Consider the following 26,942-nt stretch of genomic DNA (forward strand, 5'->3'; position numbering starts at 1 on the left):
GGGCAGGGTGGGCGGAGGGTGGAGGGCGGGCTGGACCCCCTCTGACACTGGTTCACAGTGCTGGTCTTGCCTGGCTCTGCGGGCGATGGGCTGGGAGTCCTTGCCGTGCTCTGCTGGGCCTGGGTGTGCCCACTTGCCTGCTCCTCCCTGAGGTAGCCACGGCCTCCCCTCCCCTTCCCATGCTGGTGTGCCTGAGGAGGGCGCTCACCCTCTCTGTGCTCAGGGCCGAGGGCAGATATCACAGCTAGAGACTCCACAGGCACGTCCAGCGGGTCTCCGCCCTCCACGAACATCGCGTGCTCCCGGGCAGCGCCCTGCAGGAGGATCTGGTGGGAGATTTTCTGGGGACAAGAAGCATAGTTGCTTGTCCCAACGGCTCTGAGGCAGGGGGCTGAGGCTGGCTCAGGGTGGGCCCCACTGGACCAGTGGTGCTGGGCTCTCCAGCTGATGAGCCCAGTGTGGTGCCCTTGGCCTGGGAGGGATAGGTGCCTGGGAGAGGGCGAGTGGTCCCCTGGTGGCAGAGCTGCACCTTTTCGAAGAGCACCACTTGGAGCCGGTCAGAGAAGTAGAGGCTTTCGTGGTCAGGGCTGAAGGTCACAGTGAAGTCCTGCTCCTTCCCGGGGTCCATGACACCCTCCACTGGGAGCACACTGAACACGCTCTGGCCACTGTGGTTCTGTGTGCCTGCCGGTAGGGCAGCGGGTGTGGCCATCACCCCTGTGCCCCCAGGCCCTGCACCGGCTTGAACTTTGCCTGTAGCCTCAGCACCTCCCCGACCTGTCCCCAGCCGGCTGGCCCTGGCACCTCTGCACCCGCCCTTCCCCTCTTGCTGAGCTCCCCGGCCGGCCACCATCCGTCCAGCCACTCCTGTATTCCTGCTCCCATTGCCCGGCCCTCCTGCCCTTCAGGCCCAGCACCCGGGCCTGTCCCTCACTGCCCTGCCCGCTCACCGACAAAGTCTGTCCTCCGGGTGGGTGTGGCCAGGAACTGCGGCAGCTGCTGCCGGGCTGGGGCCCGGGTGCTGGAGAGGCTCTCCAGCCGCATGGAGAACTTGATGGGGAGCGAGGAGTCGTTCTGCAACTGCAGGAGGCCAGGTCACTGCCCAGCCCACCCTGGGCTGTCCGCTCCCTGTGGTCGGTGCCTGTCATCTGGTCGCCTGCAGCTGCACCCCACTGGGGATCAGGTGGCAACACCTCCAAATTCCAACTGGCCGTGTCCCCAGTGTGACAGCTCTCACTTCGAGGCAGTGTTTTGGACCTCTGAGAAGAGGCCACACTGTCCCGTGGGCTCCCTGTGCATGGTGGCCCTGACTCCTGCTGTCCCTCTGTCTCAGGGACACTCCAGCCTTGGGCTCAAGCAGCCTGAGAAGGACCTCTGCTTCCCAGCCTGCTCAGGTACCACTCCATCCCACCTCCGCTCTCCCATGTTGGTGGCCTGCTTCCCAGTCTAGCCATGTGGCCAGCTCTGTGCTGCCCTCTGTCCTGCAGAGCTCTTCTTAACTGAACCCACATCCTCACCCAGTCCCTTCCTGTCCTCACGGCCCTCCTGAGCGCGCCCCCTCTGAACATGATTTCTATCTCTGGCTCTGCTTCCAGGATCCCACTTGAGCAGGCTGGGAAGCAGAGGTCCTTCTCAGGCTACTTGAGCCCAAGGCTGGGGTGTCCCTGAGACAGAGGGACAGCAGGAGTCAGGACCTCCCTCACACACAGTGTGGCCTCTTCTCAGAGGTCCAGAAACACTTTCTGCCCCTCATGGGTTCTAGAATTGAGCTCAGAAGGACCCTGTGTCCAGTAGCAAAGCAGGAGAGTGGTGGAAGGAGCTCCAAGCAAAGGCTCTGAAGCAGAGGAGGGACGACCTCAGCCTTCACAGGAGCAAGGGCCCATGTCCCTTGCTAGAGAGGGCAGCAGAGAGGATAGCTGCTGGAGATAGCCTTCCAAAAACAGGGCTGACCCCTGGAAGGACCCTTCACCTTGAAACTTGAGGAGACAGACTCTCTGGCAAGCACGTAGCCCATGTTCAGCACATTGCCTTCAATAGAGCACGTGACCATGGACGCCACGCCCATGCCGGTGAGGGTCAGGGTGAGGGTGCCTTTCTCGCTGATGACATCCAGCGTTTCTTGAGCCTAAGGAGACCACGTCCCTTAGCAAGGAACAGACGTCGGTCTGCCAGGCACGTGGGGAGCTGAACAGCTGCTGCCCGGCACGCCCCTGCAAAACAGCTTGGAGCCCTCGCCACCTCTGACGCGCCACCGAGGGCCTCAGGGGGGCACCCCGCTCACGGACTGTGGCTCCAGCTAGGCCGGCGTGTGCAGTGGTGTCCGCAGTGCTGGACACCCGGGCTGTAGCATGGGACTCCCGAGCCACACCTGCTTCCCAGGACCCTGGGCTCCAAGGACTGGGGGCTGGCGCTCACCAGGATGCTCTCGCGGGGAGAGAAGGACAGCATCAGCACCTGGGTCTCGCCCGCGCACAGCTTGCTGAAGGGGTTCAGCAGGGAGAAGGGGCCATTGGGGTTCAGTACCGAGAACTCCACCTGAGGCCCACGTCAAGGAGGGAGTCTCTGACTGCTCCTGGTCCCGCCCAGCCCCACACAGGCCTGCTCCTGCCCCAGTGCTGCTGGAACCAGGTGGACGAGGATACAGCCAGGTCATCAGGTGAGATGTTCTGGAGCGAAACCTTCTTTATACTGCGGTGTCCTGAAACCCCAGGAAGAGTCCTGTTAGTCCTGGGCCCAGGGAGCATCTGTCCCTCAGGTGGAGCATGGCTTGGAGGGCCTGGGTCCCTGAGGTACAGGGGAAGGAGGGGCGCTGATGTCCAGGTCAGTCAGGACTCACCTACAGCAATATCGCCAAAGTGAAACGTGGTCTTGCCTTTGTTAGATGTCACCACGATAGACGGAGCCACCGTTGGACACCACAGCTCCAGGTACAGGGTGTTATGGGGGCTGGTAGACAAGGTCACACTGAGGGCACAGCAGGGCGGCCGGTCCCCGCCTCTGCCCCAGATCTGGTCAGTAGTTGAGAGGGGCAGCAATTTCGCAGCCAACCATGCCCCTTCCTGGCTGAGCATCCCACACCTGAAGGTCAGAGGTTCTGATCCCTTCCTGTCTTTGACGTCACCACTGGCCATGACACATGGGACCACGAACTTTTCAAACCTCCCCTGGAAGTTTCTGGCCAGGGCGGCCTGAGCCATCTGGTAGTCATGGGGACTGGAAGGAGACGAAGGCAGGGTGCTGAGCCTGCTCACCGTGGACCCCAGCTGCAGCCCCTTCCAGGCTGTGCCCCTGCTTCCAGGGAGGGGGTCCCCAAGGCCACACCTGTTCCTAGGACCCTGAGCTCAAAGTGGCCTCTCCAGGGAAGGCCACAGGGTAAGGAAGGGGCAGCCAACTGGGGCTACTCTGGGTCCCAGCTGGTAGCTGCCCAGTTCTCTGAGGAACTGCCTTCCCACCTCCTCGGGCCCCCTGGGACTCCTCCCACTCAGGCCTGGAGTCGGCCTATGGAGGGGATGTGCTCGGAGGGCAGGAGGTGCCCAGGAGGGGCACCCCTGGACTGGTGTTGGAAGCCAGCAGGCCTGGACATCCAGCCATGCCCCAGGCAGCAGAGCTCCGGGCAGCCCCCCAGCCCACCTGACCCGGAGCTCCTGCTTCTGCTGCTGTGGGGGGTGGGAGGCCGCAACGGCACGCAGCAGGCGTTCCCGGGTCCGCAGGCGGAGCACAGAGAGGGACTGTCTCCACAGCTCCTTCCTTTGGCTCAATGTGTCCTTTCGGAACTGTGAGGGGGAGCAGCTGACTGTGAGCTGCCCAGGCACTCTGCCCCCTGTCCGCAGACCCCACACTGCTCCGAGGCTGCTCTAGGGCCAGCCTCGCAGGCCCAGCTGACTGCTGAGTGGCGGGCTCCACCAGCTCAACTTGGGAGCCAACAGGGCCCAAGAATGGCTTCCAGGAGAGGCCAAAGGCAGGTTGGGGTCAAGGGTGTGCAGGCCGTGAGGCCCAGTGGACACCCGGGATGCCCACTGACTGCTCGTCTGCAATGGGACCACAGCACACAGGGCAAGGAGGCTGTGAACCGGGTTCCAACCCAGGAGCCTCGCTGCCCTGCCAGCTGGCAGAGAGCTGGGGCTCCTGTACACCCACGACTGTGCAGCTCTCCAGGGTGAGTGTGGTGTGCAGGGACGGGTCTGCTCCTGGGACGAGGCCGTGGGTGGGCTGCCTCCCCTGCACTTGCATGGTATGCAGTCCTGCCCTGTGAACGCCCGGCCGCCCTCCAGGTGTCCTGAGCCCGCCTCCAGAACTGCTCTCAGGAGGAGGAGGAGTCTTGCAAGGTCCCTCTTGGGACAGTGCCAGAAATCTGCCTTCCTCCTGACTGTCCAGCTGGCCTCTTCTCTTGATGCTCCACGCACCAGTTTGTCCTGGATTTCTTTGTTCAGGATCTGGAGGGCTTCCTCGTGGATCCGCTCATGGGACAGCACAGGCCGGAAGGCCACCTGGACCAGGCATCTCTGTGGAGAGACTACACCCTGCTCCAAGAGCCCAGAGGGCATAGGAGGCCCTAGCACTGCCCTCCTGGGCACCCGCTTCTTCCCTTGGCCCTGGGTCTCCCCCACCAGGTCCCTGCTTTGAGATGTGCCCCTTCTGGGAAGGCCCTTCCTGACCACTGCCCCAAGAAAGTGGGGTAGGCTTCCGCTTGGGATGTCCAGCCTTCCACCATGTGGATGGGCACTTAGGGCAGGACCCTGAATGGGCCAGGACCTCACCCACTGTCCATGAGGCTCAAGTGAGAAATGAAACTTCCTTGCCAGCCACTGAGTGTAGGGTGGGTGGCTGCCCCTTAGCTCGTGTCCTGCATGCACCAGCTTTTCCAACGTATCTCCACTTCGGTGCCATTTGCCTGTCTGCCTTAAGTCCCAAGAGAAGGCATCTCCAGGACAGTCCAGGAGGCCTCACTGACCACACTATCCCATATGCTGAGGATGGGAGAGAGAAAGGGAGAGGGAGAGGGAGGAGGAGGGGTGGAGAGGGAGGGGGGTGGAGAGGGAGGGGGAGAGGGAGGAGGAGGGGTGGAGAGGGAGAGGGAGGGGGAGAGGGAGGAGGAGGGGTGGAGAGGGAGAGGGAGGGGGAGAGGGAGAGGGAGAGGGAGGGGGAGAGGGGGAGAGGGAGGAGGAGGAGTAGAGAGGGAGGGGGGTGGAGAGGGAGGGGGAGGGGTGGAGAGGGAGGGGAAGAGGAAGAGGGAGAGACTGAGGGAGAGAGAGAGGGAGAAAGGAGGGAGGGGAGAGGAAGAGGGAGAGGGAGAGGGAGAGGGAGGGGGAGAGGGAGGAGGAGGGGTGGAGAGGGAGGGGGAGAGGAAGAGGGAGAGACTGAGGGAGAGAGAGAGGGAGAAAGGAGGGAGGGGAGAGGGAGAGGGAGAGGGAGGGGGAGAGGGAGGAGGAGGGGTGGAGAGGGAGGGGGAGAGGGAGGAGGAGGGGTGGAGAGGGAGAGGGAGGGGGAGAGGGAGGAGGAGGGGTGGAGAGGGAGAGGGAGAGGGAGAGGGAGAGGGAGAGGGAGAGGGAGAGGGAGGGGGAGAGGGAGGAGGAGGGGTGGAGAGGGAGGGGGAGAGGAAGAGGGAGAGACTGAGGAAGAGAGAGAGGGAGAAAGGAGGGAGGGGAGAGGGAGAGGGAGAGGGAGGGGAGAGAGCTACCACCTGCAGGATCCACTTGAACAGAGAACCCTTTTCCAAGTAGCATTTTCTGATTTAATGAGATGCATGTCACAGGGCTGCATCCACTGAAAGAAACCCTGCTGGCTCCAGGCAGAGCACCTGGGTGGAAGTGCTCCCCATGCCCCACCCGCTGTGAGGTCCATGCTCAGCTGGTCTGAGGGTCTGCCCACTCTTCTTCCAGCTCCCAGACAGGTGCCTGTGGAGCAGGCTGCCTGGGGGGCTGTGGAGGCTTCCCCAGCCCTGCCGTGGCTGCAGCCCTGGGTGTCAGAGTGGGCCTAGCCAGGCACTCCAGGGGTACGCGCAGGTGGCCCCAAGCCCACTGGGGCAGCCCCTGCTCACCTTGCCTGGCAACACAGTCCCCACCAAGGGCGAGATGGTGATGGGGGAGTCCGAGGGCAGCAGAAACTCAAAAGTCGTGGCTCCCACGGGGGAGACCTCCTCTGAGTCAGTGCGGGGCCCAGAGTGGGGCAGGGAGCTCACACCCGGGTGGGAGTGGAGGACATATAGCCGGGCCACTGAGGTGTCGTACAAGGGAGTGGCTGCAAACTTGATCTGGTAGTGGGACAGCTCCAGGGGCGGGTGGACACCCACGGCTCGGCAGGACATCTTGAAGCACCTGGAAGTCACCAGTGTGAGCAGTGCCAGCCATGCAGGGGCAGCCACGGGGGACACACCGCCAGGATGATGGCCAGGACAGGCACTGTGGTGGTGCCCGAGGGGCCTAGTGGCACAGTTGCTGGCTACCCTGTTGATATTTTGAAAATGCCCCACATGGCTTTGGTGGATAGTTAAGACTTCAATCACAAGCTTAGATAGCTGCAAAGGAGGTGGTTTGTGGTCTATTATTTTAAATATTTATCAACATTTAAAATTAAAACTGATGAATCACTAAGTAGAAGCAGGGAGTCCTGCATATCATAGTGAGTTGATTCCTGCATTCCGTTAAAGAACAAGAACAGAGATTTGCATTTTGGGGGGGCACTGGGGGTTGGACCCAGGGGTGCTTCACCACAGAGCCACACACTGGCCCTTTTTTTGTGTGATTTTTTTTTTTTTTTCCTGTACTGGGGATCGACCCCAGGGCCTTGTGTTTGCAAGGCAAGCACTCTACCAACTGAGCTATCTCCCCAGCCCGTCCCCAGCCCTTTTTATCTGATTTTTTATTCTGATGCAAGATATTGCTAAGTTTCTGAGGGTCTCCCTAAGTTGCTGAGGCTGGTCTTGAACTTGCCATCGTATTGCCTCAGTCTTCTGAGGCCCTGGGATTACAGGTGCCTCCGTGCCTGGCTTCCCCAATAGTGTGTGCGCGCGCACACACACGCGTGGTGCTGGGGATTGGACCTGGGGCCGAGTGCGTGCCAGCAGGTGTTCTGAGGTAAGCCTTGTCCCAGCCCTGATCACATGTATTTCTTTATACTTTAAAGGGTGGTACTGATTATCTTGTTGTATTGGTCTGTGACGAAAATGTGTTATCCAATATATATTTTTATGACCTGTGACCACAGGCTCTAAGTGTTAAAAGAATCTCTAGGCAGAGACAGTCTCGTTGTCGACATTGCATGTAGGCTGTGCGCCCACAGCTGTCCCTCCTTCTCCAGGCTGGGTCCCCGGCCAGCAGGCTCACCTGTTCACCTCGGACTTGCAGACCAGCTCGAAGCTGTACTCCTTGGCCTTGGTGGGCTGGAAGATCACATCCAGCTGCAGAGCCTCCAGCGGCAGGATCGTCCCAAACCCGTCATTGGGCTGGATGTCCACAAACTGGGAATCGGAAGACACCAACTCCACAGTGGAAACAGTGCCAGTCTGGCCGTGTGGGGGACGTGGGCCACGTGCGGGTAGGTGTGAGAGGGTGGGTGGCAGGTGTGTGTGCGGGGCCATGCACCGTGTGAGTACACGTGTGCCAGTGGACGTGGGGGCAGCCCAGGAAGGGAAAGCGCTGGAAGGCAGGAGGGCGAGCGCTAGGAGCCCCATGGCGCACCAGCAGGAGGGGGCTGGGGCCTGGGAGCGGGTCGGGGCCTGAGCGCAGCAGACCTTGGGGAGCCCCACGAACCCAAACTCCTGGGGCAGGAGCGAGGGGTTGTAGAGCACGATCTCGGTCCTCAGGGCCTGGTGGATGGTGCAGTAGCCGAAGTCCAGCTCCGGGGGGTTGAGCTCCAGGTCGGAGGTGGTGACGATGGCCTGAATGGTGAAGCCCACTGGCTTCATCTGTGGCACGGATGGGGGGTGAGTGTCCCCAGCACCCCCTCTTCTCCCCTGGGCAAGTAGGGATGGGCACTGCAGCGGGGGGCCACTGTGGGGGCCTGCCTGGGTGCAGCCCCGCCCCAGCAGTGCTTCCTTCCCCAGGGGCAAGTGGCCCTCCCAGGAAGCGCCCTGCACAGACCTGGTCAGCCACCCAGATGGTCATCGGAGCCTCCAGAACTCTGCTCTCCTGGTCAAAGTACTTGCCAGCATCTTCCGGGAGGGAGTGCCTACAGGGGAGGGCGCGCCATGCACCTCTCTCCTGTTGGGGGACGGCGGGAGGCTGGCCCCAAGGGGGCTTCGATATTGGCCAGAGCCGCGCAACGGAGACCCAGGTGCGCCAGACCTCCGAGCTCACGCGGCACCGGTGGCCAGCGGTGCAGCTGGGGCCTGAGTCCTCCAGGCAGCAAGCTGCTCAGGGAGGTCGCCACACTAGGTCCTGGTTAGATGAACAAGCAGGCCAGAGCCGCGTTCAAGATGCTCGAGGCGTCTGCCACCCACAGGGGTCCCGAACGGCACCTTGGAGAGCCAGATTTTTTTGGGGGGGGATGCTGGGGATCGAACCCAGGGCCTTGTGCTTACAAGGCAAGCACTCTACCAACTGAGCTATCTCCCCAGCCCAGTTTGAAACACGGTTTGCTTTTGCAGGTGCAGAGGTGCACTCTTACCATCCAGAAGCTCAAGAGGCTGAGGCAGGAGGACAGTTTGAGGCCAGCCTCAGCAAGCTTACAGAGGCCCTGTCTTGAAATATGACTGGGGGCTATAGCTCAGTGGTAAAGTGCCCCTGGGTTCAATAAACAAAAATTTTAAAAAATAGTTTGCTCTCTGATTACAAAAAGAAACCAGTATCGTTATAGAAATACGGGGGAAAATACAAGTAATAGAAAAACATGCACTTTTCCAGGACTCGCCCTCTGGCAGCCCAGCAGCTCTGCCTCCACGGGCCGCCCCAGGGCCCCCTCCCTGGAAGCTCAGGCATGGAGGCTGCCCCCAGCTCCCACCCAGGCCCCCAGCCACACATCCCTCTCTGTGGGCCAAGCTCTTCTGACAGCCTGTTCCCAGATCCTGGCCCTGGGCACTGGGCTGAGTGGCAGGAGCCAGAGCTACTCCAGGGTGACCAGTGGCAGAGTTAAAAACAGCACTTCTTCCTCGAAGCAAAGGTGAGCAAAGCATCACTGTCCACCTGGTGAAAGGCAAAAGCCAAAGACATGGGGACGGGGGCGGGGCAGATGGAACACACCCTTGGGCAGATGTCCCTGGTGTTCACAAGGGGTCACCAAGGAGGGCCTGGCACAGGGAGGATGTGGGGACAAGTGGGCAATGGAGACACCCTGGGGGTGACCAGAACCAGGGCAGAGGTAGAGACTGGGTGACCTGGAACTTGAGGAGTCATGGAGAAAGGGAACAGGCCACTGGAAGGAACACACACACCAAGAGCCGCCTGCCTCTGTGGCTGAGGTGGGCTCCGTGCAGGAGGCTGGGCCATGTTGCCCTGCCAGGCGGCACATGCCTGGTGATGTGTGCCTGGCGACAGTGGCTGGCAGTGGAGCTCACCGGGGCAGGAACTTGAGCTGCACCGAGTAGGTCGAATGGGCCTGGATGTAGCCCGTCTCCGGCAGGAGCTCCACGTGGCCTCGAAGCTCCTTGCACACCTCGAACTTCAGGCGCAGGGCCACCTTGGATCTGCAGCAGGTCACAGGGCGCCCATCAGGGGTCACAGGACTGACCCCAGGCGTGCCTGACTCTGAGTCATCAAGGTCTTCCAGCCATGGTGCCCGCGACACGTCTGGGGCCCCTCTGCCCCCAGCCAAGTGCCACGCCCCTGACGGGGTACCCTGCTCCTCACGTGCCAGGCAAGCGCTCTACCACTGAGCTATAACTCTAGCCCTGGAAATTCTTAGAAATAAAAATGGCTCCAGCAACTGGAAGGTCGCCCAGATCCCAGATCTCTGAGACTGGAGTGCTTTCTGGGGGACCTCCTGCGGGGGGCAGAGGATCGGTGGGAATGTGGGCTCTGCCTCCTCCTGCCCAGCGCTCTGTACTGGGCGCTATGGAGGCCAGTTAGGACCAGCCAGGGGGAGCCAGGCTCTCCTCTTCCACCGTGAGGCTCTCCCTAGCCCCTGCTTGCCCTTGGGGTCGGCCAGAGGCAGCAATGGTGGCCAGCCTCGCCTGTGGTGGCAAACAGCCCCTGCTTGCCCCCTATGGTGTCCTCTTTGTCCCCAGGAAAGGAAGTACCGCTCAGTCAAGGAGGGAAAGCTGCCTGAGGAGGGAGGGCCAGGGACCTGGTCTGCCTGGGGGTTTTTGTAGGCAATGCTTCCAGAACCTTTTAGAGCCTCTGGTTCCTCTTCAGAATGCTTTGGTGCTCCTGTCTGTCCTGTGTCCAGTGTCTCCCTGACCCTGACAACTGAGCCCACTGGGCCCTAGAGATGGAGGTGGAGAAGTCATGCCCCAGCAGTGCCCTCCCTTGCCCTTTGGATGGCTGCTCCTACCCATTACCAATCTGCCTCTGAGCAGCCCCCAAGGGTGTGCCCCGAAACGTGGCCCACCGACACCGCTGGCCAGAGCCCCTGTGCTCCTACCACTGGGCACCTGGCCTGCGTGGAGAGGGGAGACTTGATGCTCAGGGGCTGTGCCTACCCCTCTTGGGCGCCAGTCAGTTCCACCATTTCCCTGTGCTGCCCGGGGCTGGTCCTTGGGCACTATGGCAAGGGGTCCTCATGGATTAACACCTTTTCTACACCCATGCACGTAAGACCCACCACATTAAACAGAACTGAATGACTGATGTTAGATTTTTTTAAAAAAATCACTAAATGGCTGGGTATGGTGATGTACGCGTGTAATCCCAGCAACTCGGGAGGCTGAGACAGGAGGATCACAAGTTTAAGCTCAGCTTAGCCACTCAGTCCCTGTCTCAAAATAAAAAAATAGAAAGGGCTGGGGATGTTGCTCAGTGGTAAAGCGCCGCTGGGTTCAGTCCCCAGTCCCCACCCACATAAAAGTTCACTGACTAGATGCCCATGCTGACCCCTGTGCCTTGGGATAGGGTGGAGAAAGCAGAACTCTCCTCCTTGCCATCCCCCCGGCCCAGGTGGCCAGGAAGTGCCTGCCACCCTGTGGCAAACCGTCCAACCCCGGCCCCCAGAGCCCTTTCTGCCCCCGACCCCCTCATGGGAACAGCTTTCTCTGCGACTGGCAGTGCCGCTGCCGGTCATGGAGTGAGACCAGAGCCTGGCGGGGCAGGTGCCCAGTCTCGGGCCGTGGGTGCCTGTGGGTGACACCTGGTTTTAGTGCCAGCATGCCCTGCCCCTGCCCGGGTGCTGACTGCAGAGGTGCTGGAGCCGGACTTCTGTGAAGCTTAGGACTGGCCCACTTCTCCACCCCAGTTGCCCTCCAGGAGATTTCTGCTGAATCTGGCTGGTGGCCAAGGGCTGCAGACCACACTCGGGCTCTTCTCAGGTCCTCTCCTGTGCTCACTGTCACCACTACGCTGTGTCCCCGAGGGCACTGAGATCCTTGCCTGGTGCCTGCAGTTGCTTGCTGCAAACTCAGGGGCTTAAAGTCACATAGCAGCCTGGAGTTCAGAAGTTCAGAAAGGTGTGGGCAGGCCAGGTGCTTCTGCAGCTCTGGGGGAGAGCTCGCTTTCCAGGCCCTTCTTCCATCTTCAGATCTGTCTGGCCCTCCTGCCTCCCGCGGTGCCGACCCCCGTGACACTGGGACTTCCTAGATGCTCAGGATCACGGCCTTGGCCTTCCCAGGGACTCCATGGCACCAGCCTTAGCTGGTCCCCCAATGCAGCTCTCCTGCTGGCCACCAGGGGGCTCACCGCGTGTGGATGGGGACGGAGTCCTGGTAGAGCCGGTCATACATGCAGATCTTCAGGTCCAGGTTGGGCTTGGGCACCCAGACTGGCACATCGATGGCCACGCCCGTGGCTCTGAAATACAGCTGAATTTGGACACGTGACTCACCAGTGAGTCCTTCCCTGCAGAGCAGCCAGTGTTAGGAAAGGTTGGCAAGAAAATTCAGTGGGTTGACTTTTTAAAAAATTTTTCACTTGTAGATGGACACAATGTCTTTATTTACTTTTACATGGTGCTGAGGATTGAACCCAGTGCCTCACGCATGCGAGGCAAGGGCTCTACCACTGAGCCCCAGCCCCAGCCCTAGGTTGACTTTTTGTAACTGGAATAATAAATACTGGAAGGTCAATAATGACACATGGCACATTTCAGCGTTCTGAGGCATTTTTCATGTCATTATACTTTAAAGTTATTATTATTTTTTTTGGGGGGTGCTGGGGATCGAACCCAGGGCCTTATGCTTACAAGGTAAGCACTCTACCGACTGAGCTATCTCCCCAGCCCCCTTAAAATTATTTTTATTAATAAAAATTTCAAACTTAAAAACAGAATAGAGCCAGGCACAGGGGCATACTCCTGTAATCCCAGCTACGCAGGAGGCTGAGGCTGGAGGATCGGAGTACGAGTTCAGCCTGTGCAACTGAGACCCTGTCTTAAAATTTGAAAAAGACTGGGATGTGACTCAGTGGTAGAGAGCTTGCCTAGCATGCATGAGGCCCTGGGGTCAGTCCCTACCACTTCAAAAAAGCAAAACCCAACTTTTCATTACACAGTAATGCACTATACAGAAAAATGTAAAAATTTTACCCATTACATATAAAGATTTCATCCCTAATACAAACTGGTAGCTACAGAAGAGCTCAGAAGTCTAGCAGCAGACCTGGAAGGAGTGGAGACAATTGTTTCCCCACCTGCCACTTCCTCCCCAGACTCTGACTCCTGAGATCTGGGGAGCCTGGATAAGAAGAGCAGGTCAGTGGAAGGGCACCCCTGGGTTCAATCCCAGTACCAGAAAGTAGTGAGAGAGAGAAATGGAAAGAGGGCTGTGTGTGTGTGTGTGTGCGCATGCGCGTGTGCACGCGTGTACTCGCAGTATGTACTGCAGCATCATGCGCATGCTACAAGTGTGTATTGGCTTGGGTGCCAACCCACCGTGTGACCAGCATGCAATCCGAGTGACAAGGGCAGCTCCCGTGGCTGAGAGGGGAGGCACTCCCAGCCGGGCCGTGTGCACCCGGGGCAGAGGGGTACTCACCGTTGGGCACTTGGGATTCTTGAACATGACCTTGAACTTGGTCTGGACCTCCCCTGGGATGACCGGGGTGAACACGATGGGCACTCTGACGGAGCTAAAAGGGCCAATTTCCCCCTCCGTTGTCTGTGTGGAAAGAGAGGTGCCACTGGGTCAGCAGGCACCATGGTTTTATCAGGGTGCCTTCCACTGACCTGTGGGGACAGCAGCCATGTCACAGGAGGAGCAGTAGTGGGACTGTGACTGGGGGCCACTAGGGTCCACAGACCCTCAGCCTGGCCCTTCCTGTGAGCACTTGTTGCCATGGGGCCCTGCTGTGGGCAGAGGCAGCCTGCCTCCTGGCCTCTGGCTCTCTCCGGCTCCTGCATTCACCTACTCCAGCCAGGGAAGGTCTGCTGCCAGCGTCCTCTGCACCCAGCAACCCACCCTGCTGCCCTGGTACTGCCCAGTACCGGTGAGGGGTCGGCACTGCCCTCACTGAAACCACAGGGTTCCTGGGGGTTGGAATTCCAGCCTGCTTCTGACCAGGTGGAGGGCCCGAGGGTGGGGGTCAGCTGGGGCTCAGCCAGGGTCTGAGCAGGGCGGGCAGCTGACCTCCCCCAGTGTGATCTCCGCCTGCTCCTCGCTGGGAAACGTGGCCAAGCCCCCGGTCGCAGAGGCGCCCTCTTGTTCTGGAAGGCAAAACAGGAAAGTAGAAACAAATTCAAGTATCCATAACTGCTCTGGAAAAAGTAAGAACAGACCCCAGATCTATGAGACCTCGACACAGAGAACTGGTGGAGCACTACTAGTGGATGAGGAGAGAACCAGGCTTGCGATGTGGGCTGTCTGCAAGAAGAGGCTCCCAGGTGGACCGGCAGATCAGCTCTACATGGCCACGGAGGCACCGGGTGTGTTTTTTTTTTTTTTTTTTTAGAAACCAAGAAACTGATTCTAAGACTTATATTGAAATGCAAAGACCCTAAACTATCTGGAGCAACTCTCCTGAAACACAGAACACAGGTTTCCCCAGCTCAGTCAGGGTGGCATGCTGAGGGGCAGCTGGTCAGCTGAGCAGGACAGTGCCAGATGTGTCCATGCCCTTTGGTACCAATCAGTCCCATGGGTGGAGCAAAGTCCTTCCAACATCATTCAGGAAAAGTGGCCATCCACACGGAGAAGCCTGCGTCCACACCCCTGCCTCCACAGCTGGACCCCGGCCCAGGACTTCAGGGCTGTGTCATGTGTCTCTGTGACTTTGAGACAAGGAAATCCCACTTGCACACGCTCACAAAGAATGGTTGATATGTCTGGGAATCTTAGACTTGGTTTTAAGGAAAGGCATCTTAGAGGGCTGCATCCAGGGTGCGAGAGCAACTCCTAGGAACACACTGGAAACAGTCAGCGCCCCACAGGGAGAAGGAGGAGGAGCCACAGGCAAGGTTTTCATGCTGAAGAAACAGGCTTGATGGGAACAAGTGATCCAGGTGGTCACCAGGAGCCCGGATGGCCTGGACAGCAGACCCGGCCAGACCTCCTATGTGGGCCATACGGCCGGACACTCTAGGGCCTGGACTTTGCTATCCAGCAGGATTTCTGGGCTGCCCAATACAGCACTGGCCCCTTGTTACCACTGAGCACTGGAAACGTGACTTGTGTAAAGGAGGAACTGGATTTCTACACTGAAGATGGATTAATTTAAATAGCAGATGTGGCTAGTGAGAGCCACACTGGGCAGCACAGCCATACGTGGTGGTGGGTGTAAATCAGCTCACCCACTTTGAGAAAACTTGAAAGAGCTATCGAAGGCGCAGCTGATGCACCCTGGATGTGGGTGGAACACGGCCACACCCGGGTTGCAGAGACGTAGGGAGCAGGGGTGCTGGGCCAAGTGGCCCACGCCGTGGGGCCTCCCAGCACGCCTGAGCAATGTCCGTGGGTGCACCGGGCGCGGTGGCCTCCTGTTCCCAGGAGGGCTGGAGCCAGGAAGTCAGTCATCACTGGCCCCAAAGAGCAGCAGGAAGGTGACAGCAGCAGTACCAGCAGCACAGGGGTGAGAGCCAGGCCTGGGGGCCGCTGCCCTCCCCAGGTCAGTGCCAGGGACACTGACAAGTCTCCAGCACATCCATGCGTGCTGTCTGCACTTCTGCAGGGGATAGGACATCAACGGCCCCCAGCCAGAGGGACCGTCTGTCCCACGGCGACGAGGCCCACGGTGCTGGCTCCTGTGTGCTCGTCGGTCTCGGTCATTTCCAGCTGGGTACGAATTTCCACCCACCTCTAAGCCAGTACTGATATGAACGTATGAATCTTTTCTATTGACTGTCACTTAAAATCGAAGCCCTGGGTTCCACTCTACGCCTTGCACTCTCGGCCTCTCCCTGCGCCCCCGCCCGCCTGCACCCAGATTTCAGAGTGGCCCTGGGATCGCGGCTCTCGAGGGCTCTCTGTGCACACTGTCCTTGCCTTGGCATGCCCGGGCAGCCTGGAGTCCGGGCAGGGAGGAGTCTGAGGTGGGGTGCTGGCCACCTCCAGGCAGCTCACCCTCCATCCTCTCCAGCTCCTTCCGGCTCTGGGTGTCCAGCAGGGAGGTCTTGCCTTCAAGCTGCTGCTCAGAGACGCTGGCCAGACCCTTCTCACAGGCACTCTTGTCTTCCGAGGTGAGCAGGCTGCTCTGAAAGGCAACCCCACACCTTTGCCACCTTTCCTCTTGGGCTCCCAGACACCCCTGCCACTGGGGACCCGGGTGAGGACGCGCTGCCTCTGGGCCGGGTGGCACTGTCTGCGGCTCCTGTTCTGTCCTTTTGGGTCTCGGGGCACAGCAGTGGCTGGCCCAGGAGAGGTCTAGCCAGGCCAGCTCCTCCTGTCCCACTGCGAATCCCATCTTTGAGCTGCTGTGTCGGGCTCCTTTCCACCCTGCCAGGCTGCCTGTCCAGGGTTGGCTCTGCCTCAGCCCAGGCCAGTGGATCCTCCTTCCTCCCTACTGGCTGGCACAGAACCCCTGGATGCCCAGAGGGGCCCCAGAAAACTCCTCCCCTACCTGCCCAGAGCAAGCACTGTCCCCAGGGTCCTGTCTCCTGTATGCCCGGCCCACGCAGCAGCTGCCCCATTGGTTCTGTCCTCCCCTGGGTGAGACCCTTCCCGGGCTTTGCTGAGACCCCGTGGCAGGCAGCACCGAGCGGCAGGAGCCCATGGGTCGCTGCAGGAACCTTCCAGGGCTCAGTGTTAAAGCACAGGGCTGGCCGCCCCTCGTTGACCCCTGGGCCCTGGGCACAGCCAGGTTGTTTCCCGTGTGGCCCTGATGCCCGGAGCTGTGCTGGCCCCTATGCGGCCTCCTGGGATACAAAGGTCCGCCTCATGTTTCCAGCTGCACCCCTCGAGTCTGGGCTTGGGTGATGCGGGAGGGTGGCCTACTCCTGCTGCTGTCCCACCTTCCAGGTCCCTGATGACACGCTGGTCTCACAGGCCACTTTCACACGTGTGGGCTGTGTTCAGGTGGAGACCCTGCCCTGCCCTGGTGGCTGCACTGCTGGTCAGCAGTGGCAGCCCACTCACTATGTTCAGGAGGGGCAAGGGTTCCTCGTCCATCTCACAGGCCTCGGAAGCTGGAAGAACCTTGAACTTTGTGCCGAGGCCCCCGACGTTGGTTAGTGTGATGGTGCGGGATGCGGTCTCACCCACCACGTAGCTGCCAAAGTCGATGAGCTCCTTGTCAAGGGACAGCTGCCAAAGGACCCCACAGTAAGCTGCTCTGGGCCAGCAGGGTGCCCAGCACAAGGGGGCAGGCACTTGTGGAAGACACAGCCCGGGGGACCAACGGCCCCTAAAACAAGTTCTCACCAGCCTGTCATCTGCAGCCCCAAGGGGCCATGGGGAGCCTGGCCCTTCCTCCCCAAGGGGCTCATAGGTAAGCCGACATCGGGCTCCAGGCAGGATAGCCAGGGCTGTGTAGCCCAGGGACATGCCTACCCCAGAAGCTGCAGATCTGTGTTCGGGTCATGACAATTTGGGGCACCTGAGACCAGCTTTAGGAAAGCTAAACCAATGGCTCCCTCATTCAGGGCAAGGAGGTTGCGTAAGAGGACATACATGCGGCTGGAGGGGCCTGGAAGTGGGCTTGCCTGGGCGGACCTGAGCCCATGTCCCTCTGGACCTTCACTCCCAGGATGCAGTCCTCCACTCAGGAACCCGAGAAGTGCCAGCTGACAGCCGGGAACTTACGGAACATTTCTTTGTTGAACATTTCAGAGGAACAGAAAAGCTGCCTGTCTGAGCCAAGAAAGAGATGCTTCCTTCCAGATCTTTATTTATCTGAAAAATAAAACAACCCAGACACACAAACTGCTGTAGGCTGTGTTACGGCAGCACCTGCCTGCCATCCACCAAGCAGGGGCGGGGATGGGCCCAGAACACATCTCGGGAGGGGCGGCCATGGCAGAGCACGCAGGGACATGCCAGGGGACAGTGCTTCGTGCTGCTGGCTTGCGATTCTGCCTAGCCTTTCAGGATGACATGAATGGTTTTTGGATGAAAGTGAAAACAGCAGCCCTGTGTGGCGCTGTGACTCACCATGGGCTTGAAGGTGACCAGCACTTCACAGGACATCCCAGCTGACATGGGCCCAGGGGGGTCAAAGCTGCCAACACAATGATCCAGGGCACATGGTGGTCAGGCCTCCTGGGTCTCTCCCTCCCTGAGCTGCTACCCAGCTGCCCCAGGTCCCAGCAGACAGGAGATGCCCAAGTAATGGTTCAGGCTGTCCAGTGAGTGAGTGAGAGAGGCCAGTTCCCAGGGCCAACTCTCCAGGGAAGGGGTTGCGGCGGGTGAGCAGGGCCCTGACTCCCCTGAGGGCCCGGGACCACGGTGTCAGGCTTTAAAGCCCATGTGTGGGTGGGGGGTGTCGTGGCACAAGCAGGCCAGGAAAACAGCCCTGTGGCAGAGGGCACCCGCAGGGCTGGGTCTGTGTGGCTGGGCCCTGGGCGAGGGAGGGTCCCTGGGTGTGCCTCACACAGGGCCTCTCTTATGGTGCACGGGGTTTACAAATGGCACAAACTGAAAGTTTAATGCACTCCAGTCCCTGGCCGGAGTGTCCCCCTGGTGCCAGGCAGAAGGAAACCCCGGCCCGTTCTGATGGGGAGGACTCCACCCACCAAGGCCTGAGCAGGGCCTGGGGAGACTTGGGGGCCGGGTGCAGTTCAGCAAGCACGAGGCCTGGGTTCCATCCCTGGCATGGCAGAGATAAAAGTGAGAATACATCACAACATAAAGTTCAGTGAAAATGATTGAAGGGAGCGGCACACATGGACTGTGAGAAGAAGGGGGCCGTCAGGAAGCCAGCTCGTCTGCAGGAGCTGGGCGTGCTTAGGGATGAGACACGCAGTTGGCAACCTCGGCACTGGCCAGATGGGACAGGACACCGGTGTGCCCCAGGAGGCAGAGCATGGGATTGGAGTGGGGGCCGGCTGGAGGCGCAGCAGGTGCACAGGGCTGCCTGGGGCTCAGGCTGAGAAGCAGAAAGTGTCTGGGAAGTGGACGCCCAGACCTGCAGTCCTGCAGGACAGGGGCCCGGGGCTCAGGGCAGGAGCCCAGGAGAGGACCACAGCCACACAGCAATGGACACGAGCAGAGAGATCAGTCAGGAGCAGGGCAGCCTAAGAGCCACCACCCGAGCCAGGCTGTGCACACGCCTCCAGGGACCACACAGGCCAGTGGGAGCGAACAGCAGGCGAAGCCCACAGAGCCTGGGCCTGCAGCCTGACTGAACAGAGAGCCCGGGGCTGGGGCTGGGGCTCAGCTGCGGAGCGCTTGTCTGCATGCGTGAGGCACTGGGTTCGATTCTCAGCACCACATAGAAACAAGTGGATGAAATAAAGGTCCACCAACATCTTAAAAAAAAGAAAAACTGCACGGCCGCGCCCTCCAGGCCACCGTGCAGACAGTGAGGTTTCGGGAAACTACGGGAAGGAGAGAAGAGGGGACCAACATGCACAGCCACCGTTTGGCTCCCTGAAGAGAACAGAGTCCCATGGGAGAACTGCCGGAGCCCCCACGGCCAGCACGCCTCACGGGAGGGGCTGTCAGGGAGACCAGGGGCCCCGCAGCCTGGCAGAGGGGGAGAGTTAGGACCCCTGTGCCAGAGCCCCACGTCAGAGATCGCACACCACACACCAATGGACGCAGCACCCTCAGATTCTATGATACTGTTTTATAGTTTGGGGGATTGAACCTCAGGGGTGCTTTGCCACCAAGCCACATTGTGGTCCTTTTTATTTTTTATTTTTTTTGAGACAGGGCCTCTCCACTAAGTTGCTGAGGCTGGCCTCTAACTTATGGTCCTCTCGCCTCAGCCTCACCAGTCGGTGGGATCACAGGCATCACTGCACCTGGGTGCACTGTGAATCTTAGAGCCGTTCTGGGCCTTCAAACCTGCTCTCATAGCCTGGAAGAGGTTGGGGAGGAAACAGAGTAGAGAGCAAAGCCAAGGCCAGAAGCTGAGAGTGGAGGACAGGCTGAGCTGCAGAAGCAGCACAGGTGGAGCGGGGAGCCAGGAGGCAGCAAGGAGGCGCCTGGGAGCTGGAAGGGAGCGAGGGCAGGTGCAGAGCAGGAGGGGAGACAGGTCAGCACAGTCCCAGGAAGGAGAGTCCACGCTCTGCCTGGCCTGCTGAGCGGGCACCAGCATCAGGCCGTGGGACACAGGAGGACGGGCAGCGCTGTGCTGCACAGAGGGTGGGGCCGTGGCTCACCCGATGTGGACGAAGTCCCGCAGGCTCTCGTCCACTCCCACCAGCGAGCAGTAGTTGATGGTGTAGGTAGCGTTCACCAGCGTGATCTTCTTCTTGTATACTTCGCCCACCTCAAAGTCCTAGAGTCAGGCTGTGGATGTTAGTCCCCTCTTCTCTCCTTCCTGTAGTTTCCCAAAACCTGTCTGGGCCACAGCCTCAAGGGCACAAGCCTCCTGGCCAGGGCCAGGGAGGCTCCCCAGGCCTCCCTCAGCTGAGAAGGGGTGGACGTGGGTCCTGCCCACCGGTGTCTTGCCAGCCTCAGCAGATGTGGCTCACGGAGGCCGCAGGGAAGAAGAGGAGGGAGGCTCAGGTCAGCCACCTTGGCTTCACCTGCTCCCTGCACCTGCTGACCTTGGCCAGCAGGACATTGGGGCTGGACTCCTGGGGGCCTCCTCACGTGAAGTCAGAATCTGCCAGGGAGCCACATTTGGGCTCCTTGCCACAGGGCAGCATTGTGGTCCACACTGCCTGCAGTTGCCTCTGAGTTCCCAAGGTCCGGGCACAGACACTGGGAGGCTGGCCATGGAGGGCTAGTGCCTGGCCGGGTGCCCCCGCCGGCTCACCTTGAAGTGGACCAGCTGGGGCTTGCTGTTGAAGGGGCGGCCTTTGAACTCCCGCCCTGATGCCACCTGCTTGTGGATCACTCTGCCGCGTAGCTGCGCTACCGTGCGTGCCAGGATGTCCTTGTCCATCTTGGTGCCGCCCACGGGCTTTCGGCCCACATCCTCCTTGAGTTCCTTGGGCAACAGAGATGAGACCCTTGTTCTTCGAGGCCTGAAGCTGACAAAGTGCAGGGCCAAGCCCAGGGCTGCTGGCAAGCACCCAACACCCCGCGCCACAGAGGAGGGACTCCCTGCTTCAGGGTCTGTGCTTCGGGAAAGGGCAAAGAGCGAGGAAGGAAAGCAGCTTGCAGGACTCAGGCAGGACGTCTTCAGGAAAGGGTGGGGGGTCAAGGGGTGGGGGGTTCCAGTTTGCTGAGTCAGCACGAGAGCAAGTTTTTGGAAAGTTCTGCAGGAAGCAACTTTCTCCAGGGGCAGAGTCGGTGCCAGGAAGGCTGACTCTGATGTTAGCAGCAGAGCTGAAATCCAAGATGGCCCTGGATTCCTTCTGTTCTGCCTGGTGAGGAATCTGCTGAGGGCCTTGGCTAAGCTCAGCTCAGCTCAGCTCAGCTCATGGGACGGCATGTGCCTTGGCCTTGGTGGTGGGAAGCCACCTGCTTGGCACTTGCCCGCCCCACCTCTGCCCACTGGTCCAGAGTGGCACGGCTATAGCAGGGCCTGTCTTGTCAGGGCTTCCCCAGAGTCAGCAGGACAGAGTGGCTTTGCCCTGACTGAAGGCAGCCCATGTTGACAGGAGCTGGGCGGTGGGCAGCACCTTCCCAAGGAATAGAGTCACACTTGTGGCTATCACAAGCTGGGGACATTGCCTTGCAATCCAGCTCTCTGGGCAGGATCTTTGTAGGGGTCATCAGCCATGTGCACTCATGCCTTCCCTTAGATATGCTTCCCTATGGTGGCCAGTGACACAGGGCTGTTCCTCAGCCTCCTAGCCCCCACCCCTAACCACAGGCAGCAGGGCAGGGCTGACCACTCAGGCCCCAGGGGTAGGCAGCTGGGCTGAGTGGGGAGTAGGACCATCACGCCCATGCTGGCTCCTTGGGGAAGGAGGAAGAAGCCCTTGAGGTCTGGAGGAGGGTGGTGCCAGGAAGTGCTTGGTACAGGAAGGAGCCAGAGATGGGCAGGGGCAGCAAGGAGAGGCCTTAAGAGTCAGAGGTATGGCCCAGGCAGTCCCCATAAGCCCCTGCCAAGCAGTGTTACCTGGTAATGTGCACAGTCTTCCTGCCAAAGCCCAGGGATCTCAGGCTCAGCCAGTGTTTCCTCCTCTCCACTGGTGGTCCCAGGGTCCCCCTGCACAGACTCACTGGAGATGACTTTCAGGAGCAGAGCGGTCTCGGGATGTGCTGCAGCCTCCGCCTCCTGTAGGCAGGATGCAGCAAGGCACACTCGAGAGGGGCCTGCAGCAGGCAGGAGGAAGCCCACAGGGAGCAGGCCTGCACAGCTCCCCTCCGCCTGGAGGAGACGGCACACAGCTCTACTTTTCTCTCTGAGATGCAGCTTACACCTCTTTGCACAGTACTAAATACTTTTCTGCAGTATTCAGCAGAGTCCTCGCAAGATTCCCTTTATGGGAAGACGCTGGGATGGATGGATGTCCGAACCCACCCCAGCCCCGCTCAGGTCCCTGGCCCCTGGCTCTGTGGTGCCAGGGGGCTTCCCACAGCCTGGTGGGTTGGGGAGGGCCCACCTATCCTCACCCTCAGGAAGAGTGGACTAGAAATAAACCCCCAACTGAGGGTGACTGCCTCACTGCCCCCTGGCGCCAAGCAGGCCCTGGATGTGGGCGAAAGAGCAAGCAGGGGCAGTGGGCTGCTCTCGGGCCAGACCATGGCTGCCTCTTAGGTGAGAACTCAGAGGGGTGGCCCGTTTCCCTGGGCAGGCAGAGGCTGTGGCCCTGGGCCCTCCACGTCCTCCTTCACACCTGGCCCCGGGCCCTTCCAGCTGTGGGCTCTGGCAGGTGTGCAGCACCCTGAAGCAGCAGTGTTGCGCTCACCAGTGGGAGACTGGTGGCCACGGCGGCCATCTTCCCTGTGCAGATGTTGGCGATGTAGTTCCAGGTCTTGTCTCTCAGAGTGCGTCTAACTGCAGCTCTGGCCGGGCGCTGCTGTTTCTTCTTCCGGTTTTCCTCTTCAGCCTCCTCTTTCAAAATCCGACCTACGATCTCCTGCTTCCGGAGCTTCTGCTCCTCCTGGAAGGTCCTGTGGGAGGGGCCTCTCAGCCAGGAGCCAGGACAGCCCTGCTCGCCTGGACAGCCATGCGGGCCCAGTGTGGCTTGGCTTGGCCCTTGCTGGCTGCTTCCAAGGGGCTCAGGTCCAGCCCAGCAGGGCTCTGGGGTCAGACATCCTGGTCTCAGTGAGCTGTCGGGCTTTATGGGGTGTGAGCTGATGGGGCCCAGAGGCTGCCATGCTGGAGACCCAGGACTTGAACGCCAGCCCTGCTGTATCCAGTTCTGTCCTGCTGGGGCCCCTCTAGCAGTCCCCACTACAGGCCTAGTCCTCCTGAGCTGCCCTGCCCAGGCTCCCAGGCCATCAGCTGCGGCACAGAGCAGGGCAGGACCAGGCCCAAGGCATCACTCCTCCGCTCGAGGCTCCTGAGGGGCATTGCCCAAGAACCAGCCGAGGCAGGCAGGGGCTACGACAAAGGCCCAGGGGAGACTGCAGAACTCAGTGTGCCACAGCGGGGCTCCATGGCACCCAGCTCCCCGACGCGACAGAGAGGACCAAGGGCACAGCAGGGCAGATCCTGAGCACAACCAGCTGGGGTCAGGGACGGGGAAGAAAGGGTCTGTGGGGGGAAGGAGGCAGAGGCCCGAAAAAGACATTTGCAGGGAAGTTACTGGGGCGTTGTGTGCAATGTGGGGCAGCAGGCGCCACCTCCTCAGAAACCCCAGACCCAGGACCCCAAGCAGGACGACAGGCAGCACCCCAGGAGGAGGGGCCCTGGGGCCCGGGTGCTCCCAGAGACCTCCACGGGCATGGGGAGGCGCAGAGGGGGTCTTGGAAGGAGCGGGGCGGGCTGGCAGGTGAGGGTCCCATCGAGGTCGGTGGGGCCAGAGCCCTGTCCCCACGTCCTGTGTCGGCCTGTACTGGGCGGTGCCCGCAGGGGTGGCTCCCCGCCCTCACCGCCTCTGGGCCTCCAGGTGCTGGCGCCGGCGGTGGTGGAAAAGGTGCTTGAAGGCGTCCCCACCCTGGGCCAGGATGGCCTCCTTCTCGGCACTGGCCTTCTGCTCACTCAGCGCCGCCCGGGCCCGGCCCCAGGCCTGGATCTTGCGCAGTGTCTCCTGGAAGCAGGGCACTCTGAGGCCACAGCCCAGGCCCACCACGGCACGCCCCTCACAGGCAGATTCGGCTTAGGGCCCGTCCCTGACCCGCACCCACATGTCCCCCACCCAGAACGCAGCCCCAGGGCCCCTGGAGCAGGCACGTCCCTCCCTGGGGCGCTCTGGCCTCTGATCCCCCTTCCCCACGCCCCTCCTGGCCTGACCCCAACTCTGCCCTATGCACGGCCTGCCGCTGCCCTGGGCCCTGGCCTCTCTTCCCATGAGAGGGGACGAGGCCCTAAGGACAGGGTCAGGCTGCTCTCTTCTGCTGGATGCCCCTGCCCCAGAAGTTGGTGCCAGCACCTGAGGGCCAGGGGTGGGCCGTGCCTACCCGGTTGGCGGTGATGCTGTTCTTCAGAGCCAGCACGGCGTCCATGCGCTGCTTCAGGTGCTGGCGGGACTCCGTCTCCTGCTTCTTCTCCTGCTCCCGAGCTCTGGAGGAAGGCGGGCTTGTAAGAGGGGTGTCTGTGGGGACGTCTGCCCAGCGCGTGGCCTCAGTGCCTCGGGAGCAGGGGGCCCAGAGGCGTGAGCGGCGGCCCTCCATGAAGGCCGGCCCCTCCTGGGCCCTGTCATCTTCCACAAGGGAACAGAGGCAGCCGCTCTGCCGGTCTGGGTGATTAGGTGGCGACATGACGATTGTGGGAATCTCAACACCAAAGCGAGGCACTCAGAGTCCACCCGGTGTCCACAGGGGGAGTCCAGGGCACGCACCGTCCCAGCGAGAGCTTCAGGAACTTGATGGCCACCTTGTGGTTCCTCTGGGCGTCCTCCATCCGCCTCTGGTGTTCGAGCCCCAGCTCCCTCTGTACATGCAGGGACTTCCTGCAGCAGGGTCAGAGAGATGGCCAGGCCCTCAGTCGCTTGGGCTTGAGGCTGGGGGAGTCCGGGCTGTGTGGCTCCTGCACTCCGTGCCCACCCCATGGCTCTGGGCAGGCCAGCACTGCAGGTGATGGTGTTAAATGAGACCCTACTGGGGGGCTCTGGTGTGAGGGCCCCCCAACAGCAGGGTCTGGCTCAGGCTGGCCAGGGGTCTGGGAGAGGAAGGGACCAGCAAAGATGGTGTCGTGGGGACAGACGGGGAGGCAGAGGTGATGAGGACCCTGGGTCCACAGGAAGCCCTGGGTCCACAGGAAGCAACAGGTCTGGCCAAGGACTGGGCGTGGTGGTGATTGGGAGGGGTCAGGAGGACCCTGGTTCTGGCCTGGATGAAGGTGGAGGCCAGATGTGCAGGGGAAGCCGGGGGGAGCCAGAGAACCACCCGGCTGGGGAGGAGCAGGAGTGCACAGGAGGAAGAGTCTGTGGGTCTCAGTGACGTGTCACTGTTACCGTGGCTGAGGGCATTTGGCCCTTACTTACTCCCTGGACAGGGAGGGGCAGGGAGCCTGGGCAGGGTCAGGGGGAGAGACAGAGAGGTTGGTGGTGAGCGGAACTTGGCGAGCCCTGGTGCAGAGGGCAGAGGAGTGGGCGGGAGCCAGGCAGGCACTGTGGAGCTGGGGCTGGGGCGGGGTGCCGCTCACCCGACCCTCAGCCGCTGGTTCCTCTCCGCCTTCTCCATGGCCTCCTTCTCCTTGAGTAGTCGCTGTGCCTCAAGCCCCTGGAGATGCCTGCCCCTGGCCTCTGTCTCCTCGAGGCTGGGCTGGCGGAGGAGGTCCTGGAACCGCCCCTTCTCCATCTCGATGTGCCACATGGCGTTCCTTGCAAACAATAGTGCTTGTTTATGGCAGCAAGAGGGCTGAAGCCTGGGCTGCTCCAGGGGGACCCTGCTGGGGACCTTGGGGTTCTGGCGCCCAGCCTTGACCAACACCCCAGGAAAGCACTGGACACCATCAAGGACGACCGTGGGCTCCCATCTGTGGGGAGCTCTCTGCCCAATGTCACCTGCAGACTGCCTACAACCTTAGGAAAGTCACCACCACCTCAAGTCCAGCCTGGCTAGGACCTGGGCCCACACTCCCAGTGTGCCCTGGACTCTCCTCATCGGCCTGAGGACTGGTCAGCCGACTGTGGTGGGCCCTGCCTGGCCTGAGAAGCATCAGGGAGAGTGGCCAGGACTGTCTTCCACAGGGTCTGGGAGTCTCCCCCAGCTTTCAAGTGTGCTTGGGGTGGGCTCAGAGTATGTGGCAGCCAGTCCTGCCCAGGGCCATGTCTGGCCATCAGCCAGAAGAGGAGGGCCTTGTCCAGCCTCTGGCCTTGGGCAGTTCTGTCCACGGCTGATGTGTGGCCTCTCGGTGGTGGAGATGCACACAATGCCCCTTGAGCTTCCGGCTCAACCCAGGTGAGATGGGCTGGCGAGGGCAGAGAGAGGCGGAGGCTGAGAACAGGGCTTCCCAGGCCTGGGGACCCACCCTGCGTGTGCGGCACAGCATCTGCACCCCAGGCAGGTGAGTCCCTGCCCACCAGAGCAGACACACCTGGACAGGTGCTCCCGGGCCAGCCAGCTCTGCTGGACCCTGTGCACTACAGGACCCACGGGTCTCAGCCTGGACTGGGCCTCATGTCCGGCAGTAAAGCAGCGTGCCTCAAGTGCACCCCGCGGCATGTGCTGGGAGTTCCTGTTGGAAGCTCTTAGCCATTTTCAGAAAATCCCCTCCATCTTTCTCATTTTTCAGTGCCGGGGATGGTACCCAGGCCTGCACCTGTTAGGCAGGTGCTCTCCACTGAGCCTCACCCCCAGCTTTCTCACTGTTTTGAGATAGGGCCTTGCTCATCTTCCCAGGCTGTCCTTGAACTTGAGATCCTCCTGCCTGAACCTTCTGAGCTGCTGGGTTTACAGATGTGCACCTCTGAGCCTGGCTATTGAGTGTTTTCAAACATAATCAAGACCAGGGAGCCGAGGCCATCTCTCCACCCACGACCTGTGGCAGGTCCCTCTGCCGTGGCCCCCTTGAATGAGGTCAGCTCCACATCTCCCCCTGGTGCTGGGGACTGGACCCAGGTGCTCTGTCACTGAGTTGCACCTCAGGCCTTTGTGTTTTTATTTTGAGACAGGGCCTCGCTGAGTTGCTAGGGCTGGCCTTGAGCTTGCCAGCCTCCTGCCACAGCCTCTGCGTGGCCCCTGCGCCTGTAGTCAGCCTTACATCTCACAGGGAAATTGTAGATGCTTGTCACCGTCCCCCTGCAAGGTGCTTGTGCTGAGGGTCGCCAATGCCCAGACCCCAGCTTGGCATGGTGCGAGTTGGCAGTGTGTGGCCAGC

At 60.8% G+C, this 26,942-nt stretch overlaps 1 protein-coding gene across 13 annotated transcripts in view; it reads right to left on the reverse strand.

The window, feature by feature from the left end:
* The window catches only part of CFAP74 (cilia and flagella associated protein 74), a 39,680-nt gene that overhangs the window by 822 nt on the left and 11,916 nt on the right, over positions 1–26,942 (reverse strand). For 4 of the 13 annotated variants that reach the window (XM_079149448.1, XM_079149449.1, XM_079149443.1 and 1 more), the window contains 28 exons: positions 25,266–25,442; positions 24,460–24,570; positions 24,080–24,182; positions 23,552–23,709; positions 22,423–22,627; positions 21,630–21,785; positions 20,376–20,549; positions 19,774–19,892; positions 17,600–17,666; positions 17,252–17,341; positions 16,586–16,753; positions 15,575–15,704; positions 13,646–13,722; positions 13,055–13,177; positions 11,763–11,884; positions 9,491–9,619; positions 8,079–8,166; positions 7,323–7,972; positions 6,038–6,314; positions 4,404–4,502; positions 3,631–3,773; positions 2,837–3,213; positions 2,643–2,698; positions 2,416–2,535; positions 1,970–2,125; positions 951–1,080; positions 530–684; positions 209–341 (listed from right to left, as the gene is read on the reverse strand). In XM_079149448.1, the coding sequence (XP_079005574.1) occupies positions 209–341; positions 530–684; positions 951–1,080; positions 1,970–2,125; positions 2,416–2,535; positions 2,643–2,698; positions 2,837–3,213; positions 3,631–3,773; positions 4,404–4,502; positions 6,038–6,314; positions 7,323–7,972; positions 8,079–8,166; positions 9,491–9,619; positions 11,763–11,884; positions 13,055–13,177; positions 13,646–13,722; positions 15,575–15,704; positions 16,586–16,753; positions 17,252–17,341; positions 17,600–17,666; positions 19,774–19,892; positions 20,376–20,549; positions 21,630–21,785; positions 22,423–22,627; positions 23,552–23,709; positions 24,080–24,182; positions 24,460–24,570; positions 25,266–25,442 (4,493 nt within the window). Of the gene's footprint in view, positions 1–208; positions 342–529; positions 685–950; positions 1,081–1,969; positions 2,126–2,415; positions 2,536–2,642; positions 2,785–2,836; positions 3,214–3,630; positions 3,774–4,403; positions 4,503–6,037; positions 6,315–7,322; positions 7,973–8,078; positions 8,167–9,490; positions 9,620–11,762; positions 11,885–13,054; positions 13,178–13,645; positions 13,723–15,574; positions 15,705–16,585; positions 16,754–17,251; positions 17,342–17,599; positions 17,667–19,773; positions 19,893–20,375; positions 20,550–21,629; positions 21,786–22,422; positions 22,628–23,551; positions 23,710–24,079; positions 24,183–24,459; positions 24,571–25,265; positions 25,443–26,942 lie in introns of those variants that run through there. The other 9 variants (XM_079149452.1, XM_079149451.1, XM_079149454.1 and 6 more) reach the window with 8 other exon arrangements.

This window comes from Sciurus vulgaris (assembly GCF_902686455.1).
Source record: "Sciurus vulgaris genome assembly, chromosome: 1".
Lineage (NCBI taxonomy): Eukaryota > Metazoa > Chordata > Mammalia > Rodentia > Sciuridae > Sciurus > Sciurus vulgaris.